Raw genomic sequence first — 19,735 nt, 5'->3', positions numbered from 1 at the left:
TGATAAGTCATAAGAGAATTTAAAAGTTCTTTTATTTAACAATAATTCATTAATATGAGAGGAACCGGACTCAATGTAAGATTTTTAATTCGAGTTCTTGAATCCAAAATTTCAACAACTGCAAATCTAGGCATAACTGTCTTCTCCAGGTTGCATTTAAGAACCTCACGGCATCCAGCAATGTTCTCTACGGGCAAACCTATGTCTTTCATCAAGAAGTTCAATATTTTCATAATCTTCACTTCTGACAACATAATAAATTGGGGATGCTTTTTGAAAACTAAAAGACAGATATCTCTGGACCATCCTCACTTCTCAAAAACCAATAATTTGGATTCCCACATTGCCTCATTCATCTTTGCAAGCACTTGAAGTGCCAATACAAAATTTGATTTCAAAGGATCAAACCCAGTTACCTTCACTTTCTCTAGAGCCTCAACAAACCTCGAATGCTCCATAAATGTTACACTAGGAAAATTGGTTACCAATAACGAAATGGAACGTTGAGGCATCCCAAGGTATCTCAAAGTCCTTACATTTCCAAGTGAATCATCGATTGACATCCAACAGTTAAAGTGTTGGATTTTTTGGGCTTGATTCTTATGTGGAGTAAAGATCCAAATGAGAAGACCTATGTCTCACTTATTTAAGTGCATAGGAGTCAGCTTAGAGAGTGAGATACAGTGAGAGAGACTCATTTGAGAGGAAAAAATAGTTACAAATCAAATGAGGAAAAAATAGTTACAAATCATTGAGAGAGAAACAATGAGAGAGAAAATCATTATGATTTTTGCATACTCACTAGAGAACATTTTTCAGATTATAACTACGGATTCGTTCACCGTTGGATTGGGTTGATTTTTGGACAACAGGTTCTATGCCCGTGATACTTCAAATTTTCTGGTTGGATCATGAAAAAGATATCTGGAGAGAGAGATAAGTGTTTCACATTATCTGTTCTATATTTTGGAGTTTTATCTTCTTATCTCTATTGTACCAATTGGGGATTTGTTTTGACTGTTTGTAGCACGTTTTAGTGTACTTGTTGGAGGTTCTTTTGTATCTTCATTGACTATAGTGAAGTTATTTCTTTGGTTCGGACGACCCATGATTTTTACCCTTGCATTGAGGGGTTTTTCACGTTAAACAAATTGTGTCTCTGTTTTACCCTTACATTGATGAATTTATTTCCGCTGCCTATTACTTTGTTATAGAGTTTGTTATTGTGTTGGCCTATTTCCCCCATCAGAGACAAGTGGAGGGAGAAGGAGAAAGGCAATGTGGATCTTGACCTTGGGGATCCCTTGTATCGAAAGTCTTCCTGGCAGTGGGTTTAGGCAGCGTGTCCTGCAGATGGAGTAGCAGTGCAAGTATCGCAAGTAGCTAGAGCATGTGGGCTCTAATGGCTATATTCGTGGATGATAATGACTTTCGCTCGAGGGGAGACTACCATGTGAAAGAGACTCACACTTGAGGGGGAGATTGTTGAAATACAAGTGTAAGGTGAAGTCTCACATCGAATAAAAGTGGAAAAATTGAACACCATATAAGTGAGGAGAAGACCCATAAACTTGAACTTTAAGATTTTGGGTTAAAGTGTGGTGTTAAATTTACTTATATAGTTGCTCATGGCTCATTAGTGTACCTACTTGATTTTCTTCTCGCACCAGCCCAAAAGGAAGACCCATAGGTCCTTAAAGCATGTTTACTTCCAGCACCTGATAATTGCTCTCTTTTTTCTCCTTCCGGTTACTCTCCCTTTGTTTTGTATGAAGTAGGAAGAAAGCAAATTTGCAGATCAGATGTTGTTGTCTATTTTCCAGAATGCCAAATTTGTAACACATAATCATTGGTGAACCTTTTCGAATTCATGAATCCAAAATTAATTTTTTTAACTTCAGATCACTCAATCCAAAAAGATTCACCAATGTTTATTGTTACGGATTCGTTAATCCAAAAGTTATGCATTAACATTCTGAATTAAGTAATCTAGAAAACATATGTTTCCCAATTACTTAATCTGGAATATAAACAAAATAGTTTTGGATTTACATTTTCAGAAATCTACATTGTAATATGCATTACGGATTTGTTACTCTGGGGGACAAAGATTAAAACTTAAAATCAATGCATCCAATTTTCAAGTTTTAGATTGTTGATACGTTGTTGGATGACACAATGGGGTTGATTTTGATGAGTAGTCCCAAGAGTTTGATAAGTGGGAGTTGAGGAATGAAGGGAGAGAAGAGGAATTGACCAAACTAATGGAGGAGAAAGAAAGACATTGCTAAGGAGGCCGAGGCAGCTACCTGAAGCTGCCAAAAAAGTGCAAGAGGTGCAGTAGCTTCTTTGCTTCCATGATCAAGTTGTTTGGGAACAATGAAATAGATTTAGAATCAAACAAGAGGGTGAAACTCAAGCTGTTATAACATGCATGTTCTGCCCTTTCGTTATACATACATCACAAATTGTTATAAACTTAAGCATCTATTTGTATAAACTTATTTAGAAACACTTCTAAAAACAATAAAATAAAATATGTTTCTCTATAAGTTAAAATTAACTTATACATATAAGTTAATTTGTAAAAATTCTATCATAAATTTTTTAAAAGATGTGAAAACCTTTATAAATTAATTTAAACTTATAAAGAAGTTTATTTTATTTTTTTCTTGTACAAGTGTTTCTAAATAAATTTACTCATATAAGTTGAAAGAAAGACAAATCCACATTCTTTAAAATAAAATAAGGAAAATCTACAATAAAACAATATAAAAAGACATAAGTCAAATAGAAAATAAGATCTCACAATCTTTGAAAGATGCATTGTTCAGATATTATTATACATCATAAACTGTCATAAACATGACTTTGTTAATGAAAGGTTTAAAACTTGAGGCATGGTTATAGTTCCAATACACCAAATCAAGAAACAATTTTTCCTCTCCCCACGTAAAGAAAGAATGATAGTCCCATAAGGAATAAGGTGATTTTGGTGAGGAAGGTCATTAAACTAATTGTTCGTGACTATTCTTCAGATTTCGTTGCGTTTGTTTGATCAATCATTATGGATTCAAGTATTCTTAAAACTTTTTAATGTGTTTCCGGTGGTTATTGGTATTTTATAAGGATCCCCTGAAATTTCAACAAGTGGTATTAGAGAGTGTGTAGAAACAATTTTTCCTCTCCCCACGTAAAGAAAGAATGATAGTCCCATAAGGAATAAGGTGATTTTGGTGAGGAAGGTCATTAAACTAATTGTTCGTGACATGTTTTAGAGGATTTTGTTTTATCCTAAATTTAGTTTATATCAATACTGTAAAAAAAAAGGGGCAAAAGTAATATAAGGGAGTACATAATGGAAATGTTGTGTGTGATTATTGGTCTAGGTGCTGCTCCACATTACCTCATTTAATAATGTTTTAGAGGATTTTGTTTTATCCTAAATTTAGTTTATATGAATACTGTAAAAAAAAGGGGCAAAAGTAATATAAGGGAGTACATAATGGAAATGTCTATCTTGGCATCAAAACTAAAAACACTTAAGCTAGAGCTTGGTGAAGACTTGTACATTTAGTTTTGATCTTACTTCCTGCACACTTTGAGCAATTCAATCTGAAAGTGCTCATTTAAGTTTGACATCTCAGAATAAGAAAAGAAAGAAAACTAAGGATGATGTGGAAGGGTCTTCTCATCAAAAGAAATAAAAGAAAGATGAAGAATTTAATTACTACTACAAGAAATCTGGACACGTGAAGAAAAAGTGTCCAAGGTACATGCTCTTGTAAAGAAAGGTAAAATTTTTGCTCTTGTTTGCTCTGTAGTTAATTTAGCACTCGTTTATTTGCATATCTAGTATTTTTTAATTAAATTGATTGATACGATATATTACCAAAGCAATCCTATTGTGAAAATTGATTTAATAAAAATTACAAAGATTTTTGTATGAAATTATTTATAGGAATTGTGTTCGGCCAAAAGGAAGATGCAATTTGGCCAAATAATATTGTATCTGTAATGATAAATATGTGACAATTATAAGGTGTTTTCATGCAAATAATAGTCAGTCCAAAGAAATGTTATTATTTGACAGAATTTATTATCAATATTTGATTATTACATTGATAGTACCAATTACAAATTAATTTCTCTATCCAAAGACTATGAATGAATGTTGTGTCAGGTATCTTGTGATGGGTTTGTTCTGCAAAATATTTGCGCGTTCTGTTATATATATATATTTTTACCTAACTTAATTATATGTGAAAGTTGTGTAATTTAAGACCTATAATTTATTATATTAAATTGTCTTTTATTTTTTTATTAAATTGATTGAAACAACATGTTGTCAAAGCAACCTCTGTTGTATAATAAGTTGATTTGATTGAATTTACATAGATGTCACATAAAATTATTCATGAGAATTATGTTCGATCCAAAGGAAGACACAATTTGGCAGAATAATTATATGTTTGTGATAGTAAACATCTGGTGATTATAAATAGTGTGATCTTTCGTGTAAATAATGAAATTTCCAAAGACAATCATTATTTGACCAGAGTAATCATCATATAAGTTTTTCATGTGAGCAATGGAGTGTCCAAAAACAACCTTTGTTTGACAAAACTTATCACAAATATTTGATCAATGCGTTGGGAGTACCACTTGTAGCTAGTATTTTTCAATCCAAAGATTGAGGATTAATGGTGCGCTAGGTATGCTGTTTGAGTCTTAAAATTTACTATAAAGATTATTTGTGCATTGTATGTTTATTGTTCTCTTCTTTAAGTGTTGTTGTTGCTACAACTACTACTACTACTATTTAAATTAAAATTACTCATATTATTTGAATCCCAAAGCTACATGTATAAAATTTAGAGTTTGAAAAGAGTCCATTGAGAGTTGAGGATATTGCATTAATTTTTATTTTTATTTTTTTCTAGAGTAGAAACAAGAGAACAAGATAAGGAATTTCATTGTTGCTTTTGTAGGATGAGGCATAAAAAAAGTTCCAATTACACTATTTAGTGTGTGAAGAATGATAAACTTGTCATATTTGTTTGTTTTAAAGTTAATTTAGTTTTGTACCGAAGCACGCTAGTGGGTAGATTTTGGTTCTACTACTCACATAAGATGCTACCTATGAACTCATCCACCAAGTGATAATGAAAGATTTATCTATGTGGGCGATGACATGAAGTTGAAGTTGAAGTTATAAGAACTTTTATATTGTTGTAAAAGACTCAATTTTATTTGAATTTGGTTGAGACATATATTGAGTTGTTTATTAAACTAAATTTTAATTCTAATTTGGACAAATTCAGTTATTCTTGTTCAATTAGAAATAATAAAGTTGGTCTCTTTTGGGATTCAAATGTTACAAGTTATGAGTTCTTTTATGGATATTGAGTGTTCCCATTGCAAATAATTTTGGGTGGTACAAAACTAAATTAAATGAGAATTTTATCACTTTATAACATAAGCGTTTAAGTCATATCTCTTAATAGAGAATTTGGATGCTTGTGTTATAGGAAATTTTGGATCCTTTATATTGGTTGGACCTTATAGTCTGCATTGAGTATATAAAGAAAAAATAAACAAACAAAATGAAATTCAGGTGTTGAAAGAACAAAGGATGTCTTAGAACTAATACATACATATATTAGTGTTCTATTCCTTATGGATTCATGGAATGAGAAAAAGTATTTTATTATATTCATAGATTATTCCTCTTTATCTAAATTATGAGAAGTTTTAGTCTTTAGACATTTAGTCTTTCAAAGCTGAAGTTGAACTTCAACTATAGGAAAGAAAATTATGATTGTCAAATCTTACCGTTGGAAATACTATGGTACTTATGACATAAGGTGCAACGTTTGGAGTCTCCCATGCGTTTTCTTCAATAATTGTGGAATTGTTCTACAACATATAATGTTAGACAAATAAACCTACCATGAACAAAGCTGTAGAATGATGAAACTAAACTTGTACAAATATGGTAAGAAGTTTGATTCTTCTCTACCAAAGTCGCTTCAGGGAAATACATTAAAGAATGCAATTTATATCTTTTTAGGGTATCAATTAAAGTAATCACTAATAATCCCTATAGGTGTAAGCGAAGAAAATCCCAATGTTAGGTATATGCATTCTTTAATGTGGGCTACATATTATATTATAACATTTATATTAGTTATTTACATTTTTTATGGGCTCAATATAAGTGATCTAATTTGGTCAGCCTATTAGACTATTAATAAAAAAAATTATATGGACTTAATGAGCGAAAACCAGTTTGGTCCATTAAGGGATAATGAGAACCCTAATAGATTTAAAACTTGAGGCATGATTATGGTCTCCAATCCACCACATCAAGAAACAATTTCTCCTCTCCCCATCTGAAGAGAAAATGACAGTCTCATAAGGAATAAGGTGATTTGGTTGAGAAAGGTCATTAAACTAATTGTTCGTGATTATTCTCCAGATTTCGCTGCGTTTATTTAATTCATCATTATGGATCCAGGTATTCCTAAAACTCTTATGAATAATCTAATGTAATATGTTTCTAGTGTTTATTGGTATTTTATAAGAATTCCCTAAAATTCTAAAAACATAAACTATCCTTTCATATAGGGGCACAATAGTTCATTCATGTCTATTCATCAAGAGTTATGTACATTAAAATCATTTTTTTAATGAAAAAGTTATTTCACCCTGATCCTAGTTCCATTTATAAGTTAGTTATTACACCATGTAAGTGCACTTACTAAGTGATGTCCAATATTCATTGTATCACATTATAGATCACATCAAACTATACTTACTATATGTTGTGGTGAATTGATAGATAAAAATAAGCATCTTCATATATAAACATCAGTTCTTTTGAATTAAATTGTTGGTTTGGAGCTTAATTACATCCAAAACCCGTTTCTCTCTAAAAATAAGTTCAATCGAAATTAAACTCAAATAATTTCTCACAATCTTAACATAATAGATCCTTCCTAACAACATAACATTTAGAAAGAAAAAAAGGTTTATCGTGCCACATGCTTAAAAAAAATTATGCATCTTCGATAACTTTTAATATTCTAAGAAAAATAAAATTTTGATATTCTGAGCAAAACTTCAGGCATTTGTCTACAAGGGTAAGTATATTTGATAAAAACAATTCACTGATATTAGTCATTACTTGCGTCTGAGTCAGATTTTCCTTGTTAATAATCAATATGCAAATTTTACTATAAAATTTTACCGGAGTCGATGGTATTCTGTGATATTGCAAAGGGAATATCTTTCATCAATTTAAACTTTTACTACTTTAAAAAAAAAATTAAATTCAGACATTTTTTTCTAATAAATGCGTACTTTTCTTGTTTACAAAAATAACAACCAGAATAAAAAAGAGATAAAAAGGTAACGTATATTCATCCTTCTTTTTTTTTCTTGGAGATATTCAAATAGAGCTTTCTAAGAGTCTTCCCAATTTCTCTTTCCTTCTAGAGCGTCCAGGAACTTCATGAAAGAGGACACAAAAGGCTTGTACAAACAACTCAAGTTCACGAAGGCACAAACCCACTTACACGGCGTCGCTTTTACACACATAATATCATTAATCACGTACTGCATCTACCCGAGTTTCTGTATCTATTCAAGGTTTAATTTCGTACAATTTTAATCATTATAATTTAATTTTCTACCAAAAAATCGTTTTAATTTAATTTAAGTGAAGTTTCAATTTTTAAATTTCTGTATTTAGTTTTATTATTTTTAATTATTAAAATTACATATTTTTTTATTGTGAATAGAGAATATAACAGTTACTTAACGTATCATTATTTCATATAAATTAAAAATGTATAAAATATTAAAACTATAAAAAAATCATTTTTTATTTATATTTTATATTTTTCATTTTCATATATATATAAAAGAAGGGATATATTTACTGGAAGAAGAATAATTTTTTTTAGAATTACTTCTCATTCTCATTTTGAGTTACCCATTTAAGATTAAATCTTAACAAAATAAATAGTAAAAATGAAAAATAATTTTAAAAGAGTTATTATTGAAATAATTGGACCCATTCTCTCTATATATAATAGAACAAATTACATAAATACCTCCTCAAGTTTGGACATATTACACACATATTACCTCTTAAAATGTATTTCTTTTGCATCTTGACCGAATTCGTTAACTGATGTTGTTAGTCTGTTTGTGAAATATCGAAATTAAAAACACTACTATAAAAAAGCATTTCCACGACATCAATATAACATCGGTGCTATGCCAACGTTGTTAAATTTGTAGCGGTGACATTTTTGTAAATACCCTGACATTAACGACAATGTTTTTGGTGCTGTCCGATGTCGTATTTGAGCGGTTCAAATGACTACGTTTGAGTAGTGAAAAATGTCTTCGTATTTGACAGCATGCCAATGAATACAACAACATTTTTTAAGAAATCACCGTCCTTGTTGCAGTTTTGCAAATTAAAATAAAATTTTAGAAACCGCGCCATTACCTTTTAACTCTTTGCCCTTCCTATCTGTTGTGAGCACGCCCTAGCTAGCAACCTCCTTCGTAGCAAACCTCTGTGGTGCCCTCCCTCGTCTGCTTCTGCGTTTCGTCGGTGTCGGTAACTTGTCCGGGCTAGGTTTTGTCCAACTTTTGTGAAGTAAGTAAACTTTGTTAATTACTTGTTAGTTTTCCTCAAAATGTGTTATGCTAGGGTTTGAGTTCTCTCTTGGATTCAATGGTTATCATCTTTTCTAGGGTTTCGATTACCACCGTATGCGTATGCTTGGGTTAAAAATAGATTTCTTCGTTGATTTCTCCATGGTGGTGTTCGGCGTCTACTAATTAAGACAAACTGTGATTTGTGTCAAATTGTGAAACCTTAAGTACAAATGCAAATGAAACCAACAATCCACGATCAATAACTTACGAACGGATGAAAAAATCAAACAAGACTATAAAGAAATCGATTTGGGCAACAAGAATCAAACAAAAACCAACAAAGACATGAAAAATCTCTAAAATATATAATTTAAATTATTGGTGAAGAAAAGATATAAGTATTTTTGTCATAAAAATTATCTTAAAGAACTATGTGATTAACATGTGACTCTAGATAAATGAAATTAACATAATTAATGGAGAAGGAATATTAGTATAATTGAAATTCCAAAATAATGGATGTTTACTTAGGTCAAATACAAAGGAGATAGGTGTGTAATATGTTGAAATTTGAGAGAATATTTATTTATTTTCTCTATATAATATATTTTACTTGGGCGGTGTGGACATGAAGTTAATGTTGCTGCCGTATCCTGTTTATGATATGTACCAAACAACTACAAAACACTAACGTTATAACCGAACCACAAAAGGGTGGTTGAAGTTGAAGCAGAGATAAGTGTCTCAACAAGTGATATGCAAAACATGTCTCTCTGTGCTTCACTCTCCTCCACAGCTTCACACATCACTTCCCTTGCCTCCGTCTCTTCTTCCACCTCTCCACTTTCCCGCAAATTTTCTCTCACTTTCCGGGAAAAAAACAGAACCCCTATTGTACCACCTCACAAGCTCCCCTTCTTCTCAGCAAGGCCTGCCCCCACCAGAGTAGTGTTGGTGAAGTCTCAGGCCACAGCACCTGCTTCTTCTGAGGCTGTGAAGGTGACACCGGTGCCTTCTGAGATGAAGGCATGGGTGTATGGAGAATATGGGGGTGTGGATGTTCTGAAGCTGGACTCCAATGTTGCTGTGCCTGATGTGAAGGAGGATCAGGTGTTAATCAAAGTTGTTGCTGCTGCTCTTAACCCTGTTGATGCCAAGAGGAGGCAGGGAAAGTTTAAAGCCACTGATTCTCCTCTTCCGGTGATTCCCACTTTCTTTCAACTTTGTTCATTTTTCATTTTCTCTTTTTTTTGTGTCTGAGTGTATTTTATTTTTTATCGGCAAATATTAGTCGTTAGAAAGTTGTTTTTTGTTAACAATGGGGGACCGAATCTGTGACCTTTCTCCCCTTTCCTTCTTCCTTAACCATCCAACTAATCTCTCCTTTCCTTCTTCCTTAACCATCCAACTCACCTTAGTGTGAAAATTGAAGTGGAATTCATGGTCTAGTGGGGAAATAAGAGACATCAAATAAAATCATGGGGTAAACTTACATTCCTATGTTCATAAGGAAAAAGGGTAATTGATTAGGAGAAAATAGTACATTGTGTAATTCTCATTCGATAATTACGAATTGTAATGTAAGTTTGTTAAATTTTACTATATTATTTTAAAAGTCATATCTATTATAATTTCTGATTAATTAGCTGTGTAAAATTAGCAGCATGGTTATTTTATTCATACATTGCAATTAAGAGCTGGCATCTTAATCCAATTGTTTCGTCTAGTACATGAAAAGTGGAAAAATTGAAGTTTATTATAGGCTTTTCTCAGTAAGTATTTATAGCCTGTAAATGAAGAAATTAAGAAGATAAAATGAAATGAGTTTCTTCCCTAAGTTAAAATCAACTTTAATAGAAATTAAATGAAAGAGCTTCTATAAATATTGAAGCGCATAAGTTGATTTTAACTTGTAGGAGAAACTTAATTCATTTACTTTGTTATTTTATTCTCTCATAAGTACTTATTGAGCCAAACAAGGCCATAAATGAAGATGTTATTTAGCAACGGAGGAAAGCTTACAGTAATTGTGTGGAAAGGAAAGAAAAGCTTCAGCTTATTTCATAATTTTGTAGGAGTTACTAAGTAATGAAATCAAATTTGGTTGCCTTTGTCCATAGACTGTTCCGGGCTATGATGTTGCGGGTGTGGTGGTGAAAGTTGGTAGTCAAGTGAAGGACTTTAAAGTGGGTGATGAAGTGTATGGAGATGTAAATGAGAAAGCACTTGAAGGTCCTAAGCAGTTCGGATCTTTGGCTGAGTACACAGCTGTTGAGGAGAAATTGTTGGCACCAAAACCGAAGAATTTGGACTTTGCTCAAGCTGCTTCTCTTCCTCTAGCAATTGAGACTGCTTATGAGGGTTTGGAGAGGACTGGATTTTCTCCTGGTAAATCTATTCTTGTTCTAAATGGTTCTGGAGGAGTTGGAAGCCTAGTGATTCAGGTACTTACTTTCTAAATTAGTTCTCACACTTAAAATAAATACATCAATAACAGTTTTTAAAGTTTTTCCTCTCTTTGTATGATATATATCAAATAATTTATAGTTATCACTTATCAAATCTCACAAAGATTTGGCCTCTTAAACAATGAATCAGTGACTAAATCAATTCATCTACTGACTAAAGGCTTCAACTAGCTCATAGCATTTCTTGGTGATACATCACTTTACATCTCATTTGGTATCACTGATCTTACTGCTAGTCATTACTGCTCAGTAAGTAAAAAGTTTTAAGAGTTTATTATTTGTAAATGGAAATGCTTGCTAACAAATTAGCACTTTTGACTTTGTAAATGGAAATGCTTGCTAACAAATTAGCCATTTTGACTTGCAATTGTACTTATACACTGCATAGGCATTTGACATTTCCCAACAAAAGTAATCTTCTACTCAGCTCAAAATTTATTTGGAAAACTGTGTGGTTGAATTATTAAAAGGTTTGTCTGCAGTTTTACGACAGAGATGCAGGGATTGTAAGTTTGTTTACCATCTCTCCCAGTTGCAGTTGCTCTAGAGTACTTCAAACCTTTTTCATAAACTAATACCATTTTTTTCTTCTTTTAGATTTATCTTAATACATTATGTTACACTTGAGTGAAAAAGGAAAGCATAATTTACTTGACTAGGCATCAACAGAGGAAATGTATTAACATTGCTAGCATGTGAAAAAATATTAAAACTTTAAAATGGTATAATAAAAGTTCATACACTTGACAACTGACAAGTTATATTTTATCCATATCTTCAATGACCAATAGCTAGCTAAGCAAGTTTATGGAGCTTCAAGAGTTGCTGCCACTTCAAGCACTAGAAATTTGGACCTACTGAAAAGCTTGGGAGCTGATTTGGCCATTGACTACACAAAAGAGAACTTTGAAGATTTGCCAGAAAAATTTGATGTAGTTTATGATGCCATTGGTAAAACTCTATTTCCCTGTTATCAATCTTTTTCTTTTGGTTTCGGCTTTCCATACAAGATTCTCAAACAATTTGGTGAGAAGCGTTTGTGAGAAATACTTTGTTAATGTTGCATGTCTAAATTTCTTTTTCACCAGATAATCAATTTATATGGCCATAAGTGATCATCCAATGTTGATACTAAAACCTATTAAGATAAGGAAACTGTTGTCCGCACAGGTAGATGGAAAAGAATTTGTTATCATGTATATCATACTTAATTTTCTGAAATTCAATGAAACAATATACTCTCTTTTTTTATCTGTAGCAATTGAACACGGTACTAGAGTGTTTACAACGCTCACACCCTGTTAACAATATACTCTATAAGGGAAAATCACAAAATTTTCTTCCCAAAATCCCACTTCCCCCAACACTAATTTATACTACTCATGTTGTTGATAGTGTTTCATTCCTTGCTGGTGATTTGCAGGGCAATGTGACAGGGCAGTGAAGGCTGTGAAAGAAGACGGCAGTGTGGTGGCACTCACAGGTGCTGTTACACCACCTGGCTTCAGATTTGTAGTTACTTCCAATGGAGAAGTTCTGAGGAAACTAAACCCTTACTTAGAAAGTGGGAAGGTGAAGCCAATTGTTGACCCCAAAGGTCCATTCCCCTTTGATAAGCTTGCTGAAGCCTTCTCTTACCTTGAAACAAACCGAGCAACTGGAAAGGTTGTTATACATCCCATCCCTTGAATCAAGTAAAAGGGATAGGCAATTTTGCCGTGTCTGTCTAGTAAACTTCATATTCTATGTAAATCAGAGTTTAGATTAAAGCTAAAAAACAAAAATAAAGAACTTCATTTTTACATTCTTAGTGCTTTAAACTTACCATTACAATTGTTTGAAAGCAAAACATTCTTAAAGTTTGACCTACTCATTCAGTTAATTTGAAAACAGCAATATGCTGGTTATGTTGGATAGTTGGATTATACATGTTAATGAGTGTTGCTGTAGTCTAGGATCCATACAATTAGGATTATGTTTTTGAAATTGCCAGTTTAACAAAGTTTAGAACATAGAGGATCTCTTCTCCTTTATATTAACCAAAAAATTAAAAGAAATATTTCCCTTGAGTCAAGTCGAGTCTTGCAAACATGATTCTCAAACAATTTGGTGAGAAGAGTTTGTAAGAAATACTTTGTTATTGTTGCATGCCTAAATTTCTATTTCATTAGATGATTAATTAATGTATAAAGTCATAAGTAGATGGTGAAATATTGATACTAAATCAGTGAAGATAAGAAAACTGTTATTCTTGTTAAAAAAAAGAAAAAAAGAAAACGGTTATTAGCATAGATTTTTTCTGTAAAAAAAAACATAGTTTTTTTTCTTTCATTGGTCATTAGCATAGGTTAATGAAATAAAAAGAATTTTAGAAGTGTATTGTACATGTTTGTTTAAATATCAAAATGTAATTTGAATATGTAAAAAATATATTTAGAAACAAAGTTTTTATCAATATATTAATTATTATAAACAATTCATTTAAATAGTATTTTTAAGACATTATGTGATTTTTTTTTATTAAAACTAACTATGTTAGTTATCAATTTTTTCATGAGGTTGCAGCAATACGTACGAGTAAAAAATAAAATATATCAAACACTATAACTTTTTTTTTATATAGAAAACACTATAACTTATTAAAGTAATTTATTAAATGGTTAAACATCTTTTTAATCCTTCTAACTATGCAAATGTTTGTTTTTAGTAAATTCCATAGACATCTCGTCTTCTCCTGTGTTTTTTAAATAATACACATGATATCCTTTTGTCATTTTAGATCTAATATGCATTACTATTGTTTTTGAGAATACATACTTGGCACCACAAATTTTTTCAAATGACCAACACATTTGTCCTCAAACCATAAAAATTTTCCAAACTTTTATTTTGGGTAAAAGAGACTCATCTCCTTCCTTACCAAATTGTTCTCTTCCCTCTAATTTATCTTCCCTTTTGTAACCCTCCCCAACCACACTACCATCACTAACACTCCCCATCCCTCTCTATTTTTCTTCACTTCCTCAATCTCCAATCAAATTGATCGAACCAATTGATGTTCCTAAAACCCAAAGCCCAACCAATTGAAGTTTATAAAACGCGTTTAAACTTCAAACACTCTTAAGACAGCAATGTAAAGATGTAGGGTATGATAATAGCAAGGCAAATTGAAATAGAATATGTATATTGTTATTTCATTGATCCTTTGCATGATATATATAATACATGTACAAGAATGTTCTATACCAATTCTAAGGCATGACAGACGTGATCCATAATCAGTGGCATCTGATTTATTCTATGCATTATAAGGTAAATAAATATAGAATCAAGGTAACATAGGAAAGTAAATATATACACAGCATATTTGCAATCATGTAGAAGATATTTCCTAATACTCCCCCTCAAGTTGGTGAGTGAATATCGTGAAGTCCCAACTTGTTGCGCAATGTCACAAATTGATCTTTTCCCAAAGCTTTTGTAAACACATCTGCTAGCTGGAATTTTGTTGGCACATAAGAAGGATTGATCATCCCAGCTTGTAGTTTTTCCCGTACTATATGACAATCAATTTCAATATGTTTTGTACGCTCATGAAATACAGGGTTCGCCGCAATGTGTAGAGCTGTCTGGTTGTCACAGAATAATGGTGTTGGAGCATCTTGTGGGACTTTTAAATCTTGTAATATGAACCGTAGCCAAGTCAACTCCAAGCATGTATTAGCCATAGCTCGATATTCAGATTCGGCTGATGATCTAGAGACAACAACTTGCTTCTTAGACTTCCATGAGATGAGAGAATTTCCAAGGAAAAAGCAAAATCCTGTAACAGATTTTCTAGTGGCATGACAACCTCCCCAATCTGAATCACAAAAAGCCTTTAAGGTAAGGTCATTAGCAGATGAAAATAGTAAGCCCTGTCCAGGTGTGCCTTTGATGTATCTGAGGACTCTCAATGCAACATCCCAGTGAGGCTTTCTTGGCTCATGCATGAATTGACTCAATGTTTGGACAGAATATACAATGTCAGGTCTTGTGACAGTAAGGTAAATTAACCTACCAACAAGCCTTCTATATTTGGTTGGATCATTTAGTACCACTCCATCTGTGGGAGTTAGTTTCAAATTTTGTTCCATTGGAAATTTATCAGGGCGAGCGCCTGTCAGTCCCGAATCTTGCAAAATGTCTAGAGCATATTTTCTTTGAGACATGAAGATACCTTCTTTGGAACGAGAAAACTCAATGCCCAAAAAATATTTCAAATCTCCAAGATCTTTGATACGGAAACGCTTGAGAAGAAACTCTTTAAGGCGTTTCATTTCTTGAAGATCGTTGCCCGTGAGAAGTATGTCATCAACATAAATAAGAACAATTGTGAGTGAAGTACCTTGAGATTTGATGAAGAGGGAGTAGTCAGCCTTTGATTGTTGATAACCAGCCTTTTGAATGGCTTCAGAAAAAGTAGAGAACCAGTTTCTTGATGCTTGTTTGAGTCCATAAAGTGACTTATTGAGCCGACATACAACGTTCTCCCCCTGTCGGCGAAGACCAGGTGGAGGCTCCATGTACACTAACTCATGCAAATCGCCATGAAGAAAGGCGTTTTGCACATCTAATTGGTGTATGAACCAATTACGAGCAGCTGCAACAGTGAGAAGACAACGAAGAGTAGTGACCTTGGCAGTAGGGGAAAAGGTTTCTTGATAGTCAATGCCTTCAACTTGAGTATATCCCTTAGCAACAAGGCGTGCCTTATAGTGCTCTATCGTGCCATCAGATTTGTACTTTAATTTGTATACCCATTTGCAACCAATGGGCTTATGACCAGAAGGAAGAGGTACAAGGCTCCATGTGTTATTTTGTTCTAATGCTTCTAATTCTGCATTCATTGCATCTTGCCAATGTGGATCATGGACAGCTTGATCATAGGACTGTGGTTCTGTGTGGGCTGTAATGTTAGCTAAAAAAGCACAATGTGAAGAAGAAATGCGTGAATATGAAAGGTAATGTGAAAGAGGATACCGAGTACCTGACCCAGAAGTTGGCTCTGAGGGAGATTTATTGACTTGTGTGGACATGTGGTAGTCTTTATGCCATATCGGGGGGTTCTTGTCACGGAGAGACTGCCGAACTTGGGGAATGGAGGGAGTTGGAGTGTTTGAAGTGTGGGAAGTAGGTAGAGTTGGTTCAACTATAGGTGAGGCAGCGGAAGATGTTTCGGTAGTTAGGTGTGAAGGATAATTTGGCTCATGTGCAGAAGGTATACCAGTTTGTTGTGATTGATGATGAGATGGTGTAGGAGAAGGCCAATCATCAATGGCCTCATATGAAGGATGAGATGAAGTTAGGTTGGGTTCAGATGTGTTTGGAATGGAAGGAAAATTGGTTTCGCAAAATTTGACATCACGACTCACAAAGAAAGTCTTTGTCTCAGGATCATAAATTTTATAACCTTTTTGACCAGCAGGATATCCAACAAAGATACCCCTTTTTGCACGAGGATCAAATTTATGTGTAGGTTGGACAATAGTAGCATAACATAAGCAACCAAACACTCTCAAGTGATCAAATGATGGTGGCTTATTGTATAATAATTCAAAAGGTGATTTGTTGGATAACAATGGGGATGGCAAACGATTTATAAGGTAAACAGCAGTTAATACACATTCTCCCCAAAATTCAAGAGGTAGATGAGAATGAAATAGTAATGCTCGTGCCACAACTAGAATATGACGATGCTTGCGTTCTACAACTCCATTTTGTTGTGGTGTGTAAACGCAAGTTCGTTGATATTCTATCCCATGAGATTGAAAGAATTCTCTCATGGACATGAATTCAGAACCATTGTCAACTCTAATTGCTTTAACAGTAGCTTGAAATTGGGTATAAGCAAAATTAATGAAGGATTTCAAAATATTTTGAGAATCTGATTTGTATCGCATAAGAAATACCCATGTGCATCTTGTAAAATCATCGACAATAGTTAAAAAAAAACGTGCCCCTGAATGTGTGGGGACTTTATGAGGACCCCAAATATCACAATGTAATAAATCAAAAGGAGCATGAGTTGATATAGTGCTTAAAGGAAAAGGAAATCTAGTCTGTTTAGCCATAGGGCAAACATTACAATTATTCTCAAAAGATATGTTGTTTGGAGACAATAAAGGAGAACATAATTTGAGGCGAGATGTAGATGGGTGTCCAAGACGCATGTGCCATATATTTGAGGGCTGAGAAACTTGATGAGAGACAGGTATTTTTTGTAATGGAGACATGTAATAAAGACCACCACATTGTTCACCCGAGCCAATCGTCTTCCCCGTAGCCAAGTCCTGCAACACACAAAAGTCAGGAAACAAAATGACACAACAATTTAGAGATTTGGTGAGCTTGCTAACAGACATCAAGTTTAACCGAAATGAAGGAACACACAAAACATTTTTTAAGGTTATATTGGAATTGAATGACATGTCTCCAATAGATGTGATTGGAGCAGAAGACCCAGTAGGTAAATTGACAGAAGGTATGGATGGAAATTTTGTTTCAGAGAGAAATGTAGAATCAGATGTGATATGATCGGTAGCTCCACTGTCCAAAATCCAAGGCTTGGTGAATACAGAATTAATTGAGGCATTAGAGAAAAGAGACAGACCTGCAGCATTTGCATGAGCATTGCTATTACCAGAGGTATTGTTTGGAGACATCATATTCAATGCGCGGGCAAGTTGCTGAAGCTGTTCTGCAGATAGCTCAAGTGCATTTTTGGAAGAATCTGCTGCATTGGCAGCAGAGAAAGTCCTAGGTGCAGTGCTTCGAGGCCCTTGTTGTCGCTGTTGTGATTGGATGTGCTTGTTGCTTTGAGTTCCTGTGTTGTAAGTCCCATTTTTAATTCTGCATCGATCCTCTGTGTGCCCGTTTTTATTGCAAAAATCGCAATAAAATTTTAGAGTCCGACAATTGCTAATTGTATGGCCATCTCTATTGCAGTGCTCATAGTGTTTGTCTTTGACAAATTTGTTGGAGAGGCTGTCTGGATGACTATGGATTGCAGCGGCAATGGAGAAATTCTCCGTTGTTTCGGAAGTCATCTGGCGCTGTGTCTCATCTTGAATGACTAGAGAGTAGGCCTGTCGCACATTGGGTAATGGTGACATCATGAGAATGTTGGTGCGAACAGTGCTGTAGGTATCATTAAGACCCATGAGAAATTGCATCAAGCGATCTTCTTCCCTTTGTTCATCATGTGCTTTCATCTGGTTGCAAGTAGGAAGAGTGCGGTATGTTTCTAATTCATCCCAAAGGCCTTTGATTTTTGTAAAGTACATTGAGGCAGCCATGGTGCCTTGGGATATAGAGGCTAAGGACTTTTGAATCCGATATATTGCTGGAGCATTCTTTTGTGAGAACTGATCTTTAAAATCTTCCCAAACCTGATGCGCAGTCTTGGCATGAATGACTCCCTTGGCTAAATCGGGTTCTACAGAATGGGTGAGCCATGATAAAATCATGCTGTTACACCGATTCCATAGGGCATGCTCTGCAGATTGATCTACTGCTGATGGTGCTTTGATGGATCCATTGATAAAGCCTATTTTGTTTTTGGCTGTGAGGGCATGGATCATCGATATACTCCATGATGGGTAATTGGTGCCATTCAGTTTTATTGGGACAAGCAAATGACCAGGGTGATCTGAAGGATGGATATAGTATGGATTTGAGGAATCCATATTAGAACTGTTGTTATTTGAATTGTTGCTACTGCTATTTGGTTGTTTTTGAGGTGAATTTTTTGATGGTATTTCATTTTCTAGATCGTGCTCTGATGCCATCTTAAGACAGCAATGTAAAGATGTAGGGTATGATAATAGCAAGGCAAATTGAAATAGAATATGTATATTGTTATTTCATTGATCCTTTGCATGATATATATAATACATGTACAAGAATGTTCTATACCAATTCTAAGGCATGACAGACGTGATCCATAATCAGTGGCATCTGATTTATTCTATGCATTATAAGGTAAATAAATATAGAATCAAGGTAACATAGGAAAGTAAATATATACACAGCATATTTGCAATCATGTAGAAGATATTTCCTAATAAACACAAAACTCATATCGTTGTACATCGATCTCCTACAACTCAAATTTGACGCATGACGGTTTTTTCCAATGACCGTCTAGGTTCTTAAACCCTAAACACGAAAACATCACCAAAGATATATAAGGTACAACCAAACTCAGATCAATGCAGTACAACTCGTATCAAGAACTTGCAGATCTCTCAATTTATAATCCAGATCTGAAAAGATAGAGTGTCATGCATAATGTTTGAAAAACAAAGGGACATGTATGTGTAATATGTATAAAGCACAGGGGTGCTATGTAATTATGTGATCATGGGTAATTTTGGATTTCAAATTTTTAAACTAAACATAACTTTAGGTCATTGTGGGAGGGGATGCTAAAGAAATAAATGAAATTAACATCGCATCATGATTTAATGGAAGAAAGGATCATTTTGGATTCATTAGAAATCACAAATGACTAAAATAAAACTTTTAAAAATGATAAAAATAACAAA

General features: G+C 33.6%; 1 protein-coding gene across 1 annotated transcript; it reads left to right on the top strand.

Annotated features, from left to right (window-relative positions):
* The first annotated feature begins 9,367 nt into the window (after window positions 1-9,367).
* Window positions 9,368-13,039, top strand: LOC114423155 (NADPH-dependent alkenal/one oxidoreductase, chloroplastic-like). Its single transcript, XM_028389785.1, has 4 exons — window positions 9,368-9,879; window positions 10,800-11,123; window positions 11,939-12,098; window positions 12,571-13,039. The coding sequence occupies exons 1-4, from the start codon at window positions 9,436-9,438 to the stop codon at window positions 12,834-12,836; spliced, it is 1,194 nt and encodes a 397-aa protein (XP_028245586.1). The 5' UTR covers window positions 9,368-9,435; the 3' UTR covers window positions 12,837-13,039.
* Window positions 13,040-19,735: the final 6,696 nt, after the last annotated feature.

This window comes from Glycine soja, chromosome 8 (genome assembly GCF_004193775.1).
Source record: "Glycine soja cultivar W05 chromosome 8, ASM419377v2, whole genome shotgun sequence".
Lineage (NCBI taxonomy): Eukaryota > Viridiplantae > Streptophyta > Magnoliopsida > Fabales > Fabaceae > Glycine > Glycine soja.
The sequence above is the reverse complement of the archived record's forward strand: the minus strand, read 5'-3'. Positions and strand labels throughout refer to the sequence as shown.